Consider the following 8,014-nt stretch of genomic DNA (forward strand, 5'->3'; position numbering starts at 1 on the left):
GTCAACTTGAATATATTGCTTAAGTTTTTGCAAGTTATGGCAAAAACAGGTAACAAAAAAGTCAAAAGCATATAATGCATTTAGTTTCATAATAACGTTAATTAGTAATATAATTGAAGTACAAACTACAAATTAAATCATATTCGGTTAAACTTGGCTTTGTAAGAGACAAGTATGGTTGAAGTAAAGCACGGCAATTAAGAGCCTAATTAATACCATGTGCAAATATAGTTTGCTTAATTACCATTCGTAGCTACAATTCAACTGTTATCAGCTTGTATTCAGACGTGTAACGAATACAACCTGTATCATTCGTAGAAGCTCTCGTTGAGAGTCGAATCAAGATCTTCGCTTAGTAAACGGGTGCTCTAACCAATTGAGCTACGAGAGCTTGTTGCTCTCTTGTTTCAATTTAAAATAATTGATCTCATGTGAATTCGCTAAACAATTCAAATATAGCTACAAATGATAATTTAAAAAAAAATATATCTATGAATGATAAGTACAGTGCAAGTGTTGTGTAAATTTTCATTTAATGAACTATGAGTATAGTTCAAGGTAATTAATCGAAATTTTGACGTATTAATGCAAGACTCATTCTGAAAAAATTCACCTGCGAATCGCAGACGATATGGGGTGTTTTCAAATAAAACTACTCCTATTTCTCAAGTTTCGTTCAATATTAATATAGGTACGAATTGAAGAATTATTCCATCCACTTCAATTTATATAAACATATTTGACTGAGTATAGATTTTTAAGAATCGAAAGGTTTTTGAAACATAGGGTCTTGAACATGCCTGTCATGACGATATTATATGGTTATAAGACGTCTGAAACTCATGGTCTTACACAATTATATCATTTGTGTGGTTACGAAAACTTCTATTAAAGGTAATATTAAAAGCCTAAATTAATTAAAAGCGGTGTAGTGAGAGCAATTAAAGAATTCTTCACTATTGATAAGCTATATAAAGTCATATATTGCACTGCAATTACACGGGTACCTAAGGTAAGCAATCCTACAACAATAAGAGATTTCAGACCTATTGCCTACTGCTCAGTCCTATATAAGATTATCTCAAAGGTGCTGACAAACAGATTAGAGAAAATCACAGCAAACATCATTAATGAAGCACAAGCTGGTTTCATTCCTTGGAGGAAAATTGGAGACAACATCATCGTGGCTCATGAGCTTGTCAAATCTTATACAAGGAAGAATACCTCTCCTAGATGCATGATCAAAATAGACCCGACCAAGGCCTATGATTATGTGGAGTGGATCTTCTTGGAACATGTCATGGTTGAGCTAGGATTCCCTAGAAGATTTCAAGACTGCGTTCTAACCTGTGTTAAGACTGTGAGCTACTCAATTGTGGTGAATGAAGAGCCTTCAGTTCCTTTCCCAACAACTAAAGGACTGAGACAAGGTTATCCCATTTAACTTTTTCTATTTGCAATTGTAATGGAATACTTGAGTAGAAATCTTGGATTACGAATGTCACGACCCGGATTTCTCACCCTCGGGAATCGTGATGGAGCCTACTAATGAAAGCTAAGCAAGCCAACTATTTGAACAAATTACCTTTTTCCCATTTTAATCCTTTAAAAATTATGAAACAATAGCGAAATTTAAACAAGCGGAAGAAACAATAAAACCATTCAAATATATCCAATACAAATTCTTAAACAAAGACTACCCAGAACTGGTGTCACAACTTTACAGACGGTCTATGAATGCTACAAACAAGATTCGAAAAATAAATACAATACTGTTTCTGAATTACATAAATGAAACATGAAGAAAGGATAGAGGGAAACGTCAGGGCCTGCGAATGCCTGCAGGACTACCTTGGATCTCCGTATGGGCTGAAGGCAGCCACCCAAGCTAAGGTCCAAAAGCTACTACACCGGGATCTGCACACAGTGCAGAGTGTAGTATTAGCACAACCGACCCTATATGCTGGTAAGTGCCTAGCCTAACCTCGGCGAAGTAGTGACGATGCTACGACCAGACTATCAAATAAACCTATGCAGTTAAATTTTATACATCGGAAAATAAAAGTGGAAATATATAGTTAAGGATAGGAGGGGGAAACATGTTGCGGGGGCATCGAATAATAACAGAAGAACAACAAATAAGTATGGGGATCACCACAGTTCAATTAAAAATAGGAAGGGGGAATCATGCTGCAGGGTACAACAAGTATCAACTGGAAACCAACCATTAAATATAGAGAAAGCATAACTTAGTTATCAATAAAAATCAGAAAATCAAAGACAAGTGCACGGCATCATCCTTCGTGCTTTAACACTCTCTCACCAAAACAATACACGACATCACCCTTCGTGCTTTAACACTCTCTCACCAAAACAGTACACGGCATCACCCTTTGTGCTTTACACTCTTCGTCACCCAAGAAACAATCACAAAGCAATTAGGGAAAAGGAATCAATAACATCACAATAAAGTCAAGTAACAACATAAAATCAGTAAATAAAGGTAAAGGACATCATAACACAATTATCAGCAAGAATCAGGAAAATCAGGGACAAGTGCACGGCATCACCCTTTATGCTTTTACTCTCATCCTCACCATAAAATCAATATAAATGGCACGACATCACCCTTCGTGCTTTGTCTCACATAATCATGACACGGAATTATCCTTCATGTATTATCACTCATATAAAGGCACGGAAGGGTACATCATGCGGCATGACATCACCCTTTGTGCTTTAACACTCTCTTACCAAAATAATGCACGACATCACCATTCGTGCTTTACACTCTTCCTCACCGAGGCAACAATCACAAGAAATAAGATAAGGAAATAAATAAAATTTGCAATAAAATCTCGGCAAGGGAATAATAGTTCAAAAATCAAATTCCGGCAAGGGAACAATATCAAAAGCATCAATATCCCGGCAAGGGAGATAGTATTAAAAGCAACAACATCGCAACAAGGGAGACAATATAATAATTCTCTTCTCTTTTTTTACTTTTACTTCACAACTCACTTCACAACTTGAGCCAATGCTCTAAAAGGTTCAATTACCACTTATACTTTTACATTTCATTATACAACTTGAGCCAACGTTCCTCAATGTTCAAATATCTATTACTTCCACAAACTTTGCCCAACAATAGAAATCATCACCAAGGCATGAATAATATAACAAAGTCATAATAATCATAATATAAGACTCACGGGCACTTGACACTAACGTATAGATACTCGTCACCATGCCTATATGTCGTACTCAACAAATACCACATAGCAAATAGGACTCGACTCCTAATCCCTCAAGCTAAGGTTAGACCAAACACTCACCACGATGCCACGAACACAATTCAAGTCGCAACTATTGCTTTACCTCTTGATTCCACCACCAATTCGCTCGTATCTAGCCACAAGTTACTTAATTACATCAATAAGTGCTAATTGAATCAATTCTAATGCATGAAAATAAGTTTTTAAAGTTTTCCCCAAAAAGTCAAAAATCGCCCCCAGGCCCATATGGTCAAAACCCAAGGTTTGAACCAAAACCCGATTACCCATTCCCCTAGGAACCCAAATATATAATTTGTTTTGAAATCCGACCTCAAATCGAGGTCCAAATTCCCAAAAGTTGAAAAACCTAGGTTCTACCCAAAACATCCGATTTCCTCCCAAGAAAATCATTGATTTTGAGTTGAACTCATGTGAAAAGATGTTAAAGATTAAAGAAAACAAGTTAGAAATGACTTACAATCGATTAGGAAGAGAAGTTGTCTTTGAAAAATCGCCCAAAAGTATTTTGATTTTGAAAGAGTGTGAAAAATTGTTGAAATGCGTCTAAGTTATGAATTTACAGGTTGCAGGTATCGCAATTGCGAACCAAGACTCTACTATGCTCGCATTTGCAAAGTGAGTTTCGCATTTGCGAAGTCGCTTTTGCGATTGATCTATCGCATTTGCGACGACTAGCCAAAATGGGGGACATCGCATTTGCGATGAATACCTCGCATTTGTGAGGAAAGGCTGATCTGGGCTATTTCACATTTGCGACTCACCCCTCGCATTTGTTAACCAGGCTTCGTATTTGCCTGCAGGCCTACAACACCCTAAGTCCAAATTCCACTCCGTGGCCTATCCAAAACTCAACCGAGCCCTCGGGGCTCCAAACCAAGCATACACACCAACCTAAAAACATCATACGGACTTGCCCGTGTATTCAAATGACCAAAATAACATCAAAAACTATGAATTTAGCATCAAAATCATGAAGTTACTTAAGAACACCAAACTTTCCAATTTTCTCAAATAAGGTCCGATTCACGTTATTCAAGTCCGTTTCTTACCAAATTTCATAGACTCATCTTAAATCCCACATAAGACCTGTACAGGGCTCCGGAACCAAAATACGGGCCCGATACCATCGAATTTCAAACACACTTCATTTTCAAAACTCATAAATTATTCCAGAAAATAATTTTCATTAAAAATTCATTTCTCAGGCTTGGGACCTCAGAATTAGATTCCGAGCATACGCCCAAGTCCCATATTTTCCTACGGACCCTCCAAGATCGTCAAATCACAGGCCCGGGTCCGTTTACCAAAAATATTGACCGAAGTCAACTTAAACTCATTTTATAGGCAAAATTCATCATTTTCACAGATTTTCACATATTGGCATTCCGGCTACACGCCCGGATTGCACATACAAATCGAGGTGAGATAGAAAGAGGTTTTTAGGGACTCGGAATGCAGAATTTATTTTTAAAACAAGTGATAACCTTTTGGGTCATCACATTCTCCACCTCTAAAATAATCGTTCGTCCTCGAACGAATAGAAGAAAGAAGTACTTGAGTCAGGGAAAAGATGGGGATAACGGCTCTGCATATCAGACTCGGAATCCTAGGTCGATGCCTCAACAGGCTCACCTCTCCATTGAACACGAACAGAAGGAAAACTCTTCGATCTCAACTGACAAACCTGCCAGTCTAGAATAGCTACCGGCTCCTCCTCATAAGACAAGTCCGTGTCCAACTGGACAGTGCTGAAATCTAACACGTGGGATGGATCGTCGTGATACTTCCGAAGAATGGACATACAAAACACTGGATGCACGGCTGATAAGCTCGGCGGCAATGCAAGTATGTAAGCCACCTCTCCCACTCGATCAAGAATCTCAAATGGGCCAATAAACCTAGGGCTAAGCTTTCACTTCTTCCCAAATCTCATCACGCCCTTCATAGGCGACACTCGAAGCAATATCCGCTCACCGACCATGAATGCCAAATCATGAACCTTACGATCGGCGTAATGTTTTTTCCTGGACTGAGTTGTACGAAAACTATCCTAAATGATCCTGACCTTGTCCAAGGCATCCTGTACTAGATCTGTATCCAACAACCGAGCCTCTCCCTGCTCAAACCATCCAACCGGCGACCGACACCGCATACCATATAAAGCCTCATAAGGAGCCATTTGGATACTCAACCAGTAGCTTTTATTGTAGGCAAACTCTGCTAAAGGCAGAAACTGATCCTACGAGCCTCCAAAGTCAATGACACAAGCTCAGAGCATATCCTTCAAAATCTGAATGGTCCGCTCGGACTGCCCATCCGTCTAAGGATGAAACGCTGTGCTCAACTCAACCCGCATGCCCAACTCTCGCTGAACTGCTCTCTTGAAATGTGAGGTAAACTGCATACCTTGGTTCGAAATGATAGACATGGGCACACCATGATGATGAATTATCTCCCGGATATAAATCTCAGCTAACCTCACGGAAAAATAGGAGACTACCACAGGAATGAAATGTGTTGACTTGGTCTGCCTATCAACAATAACCCATACTGCATCGAACTTCCTCTAAGTCCGTGGGAGTCCAACAACGAAGTCCATAGTGATACGATCCCACTTCCACTCAGTAATCTCAATCTTCTGGAACAAACCACCAGGTCTTTAATGCTCGAACGTAACCTACTGACAATTCAAACACCGAGCCACATATGCAACAATATTCTTCTTCATTCTTCTCCACCAATAATGTTGTCGCAAATTTTGATACATGTTAGTGGCACTCGGATGGATAGAGTATCGGGAGCTATTGGCCTTCTCTAAAATCAACTTTTGAAGCCCATCCACATTAGGCACACAAACCCGACCCTGCAATCTCAAAACTCCATCATCTCCTAAGGTAACCTACTTGGAACCTCCGCGCTGCACCATATCTCTAAGGACACACAAATGAGGATCATCATACTGTCGATATCGGATACACTCCAATAATGAAGAACGAGAGACTGTGCAAGCTAATACACGACTGGGCTCAGAAATATCCACCCTCACGAACTAATTGGCCAAAGCCTGAACATCCAAAGCGAGCGGTCTCTCACTAACCGGAATATAAGCAAGACTGCCCATACTGGCTGACTTCCTACTCAAAGCATCAGCCACCACATTGGCCTTTCCCGGATAATATAAGATGGTGATATCATAGTCCTTTAATAGCTCCAACCACCTTCTCTGCCTCAAATTTAGCTCCTTCTGCTTGAACAAATACTGCAGACTCTTGTGATCCGTGAACACCTCACATGCCATGCCACACAGATAATGCCTCCAAATCTTCATTGCATGAACAATGACTGCTAACTCCAAATCCAGAACCGGATAGTTCTTTTCATGAATATTCAACTGCCGCAAAGCATAAGCAATGACCTTGCCATCCTGCATCAACATCACACCAAGTTCAATACGAGAGACATCACAATAAACGGTATAAGGCCCTGAACCTATGGGCAAAACCAACACCGGTATCGTAGTCAAAGTTGTCTTGAGCTTCTTTCTTCGTAAGTTAGCATTACAACTAATATTCCTCCATTATCTGCATCTTCTACCAAGTAAGACTGTCGAATTGAGCTTCTTTTTCGACGTGGCAAATATTTCCCATAAAATTCCCAGATAGGTGTCTCTACAGCTGAGTTTTCCTTGATATTTAGTATTCCCAAATTTCCTTTATCACCAAATATCCAAACAATATTATTTTTGAAAAACACCGGATTATGGCACCCAGATAACATGAATGATCCTTGCTTATTTCCATCTTCATTATAAAAGTCATGATACGTCCAACTACTCTCTCCAACTTTGATGATGTATATCGCTGGCGGAGAGCCAAAATTTTCAAAACCAATGACAAAACAATCCGATGATGAGGAGTCCGGGGAACACGAAAATGTCCAAGACGGGAAATGATTCTCCACATCCTCTAGTAGATCAGGGAGTTCAATTATATTATTACTAATGGGATTGAAAAAGAACATGCCACGATTGCCATGACTCACGAGCAACCAATTAGCGTTTGCGCTACGAATTCGGGCACCCTTTAATTTTGGGATATCCATCTTGTGAGTTATGACATTGTACACCGGATGAAAGGACTCTATAATGCCAGTTTCTTTATTTAAGGTCATCAAACAAGGCGACGATGGGGAATCATGTATCGGAGGTGGGAGTGGAGACGATAGGGATTCGAATCGCCATCTTTTACAAACAGCAAGAAAAGCAAAATAATCACCAGCAATGAGACGTGATGATATTAATCTGAGTATGTCTGTTGGAACATAATCAGACCACAATTCATCATAATCTGCACCCTCCATTGAATGGTGTGAAAAAAATTACGAATTGGACTTCAAAGCTTAAATTTGACAAAGAACTAATTGGCAAAGGACTCCTTACCTTATTTAAACTACAACTGGCAAAGGAATCCTTTTCTTATTTAAATAGAAAAGCAATGAGTATTTTACTTCTTTAAAAGTTTTGGTACAAACCCTGTCAAACGTATAACTGGTTTTATTATTTATGAGATCAGAGGAAATCCTAATTAGTTATTAGAAAGGAAAAAAAATTTTACCCTTTCCGTACGTCCAAGTAGTAACTTCTAATTCCTTTTCCTTATTGTATTTGGAATCCATTACTTATTCTATTTAAGCTCATGAAACACACACCTTATTCTTAT

General features: G+C 39.1%; 1 protein-coding gene across 1 annotated transcript; it reads right to left on the minus strand.

Annotated features, from left to right (window-relative positions):
* Nucleotides 1-6,815: 6,815 nt before the first annotated feature.
* LOC138874089 (F-box protein At1g49360-like) lies at nt 6,816-7,655 on the minus strand. Its single transcript, XM_070152593.1, has one exon. The coding sequence runs from the start codon at nt 7,653-7,655 to the stop codon at nt 6,816-6,818; it is 840 nt and encodes a 279-aa protein (XP_070008694.1).
* Between the last annotated feature and the right edge of the window lie 359 nt (nt 7,656-8,014).

This window comes from Nicotiana sylvestris, chromosome 7 (genome assembly GCF_000393655.2).
Source record: "Nicotiana sylvestris chromosome 7, ASM39365v2, whole genome shotgun sequence".
In the NCBI taxonomy this organism is placed as follows: domain Eukaryota; kingdom Viridiplantae; phylum Streptophyta; class Magnoliopsida; order Solanales; family Solanaceae; genus Nicotiana; species Nicotiana sylvestris.

What these genes read in the sequence shown, in the direction of transcription:
- LOC138874089 (XM_070152593.1), bottom strand. Translation starts at nt 7,655, where the DNA reads ATGGAGGGTGCAGATTATGATGAATTGTGGTCTGATTATGTTCCAACA.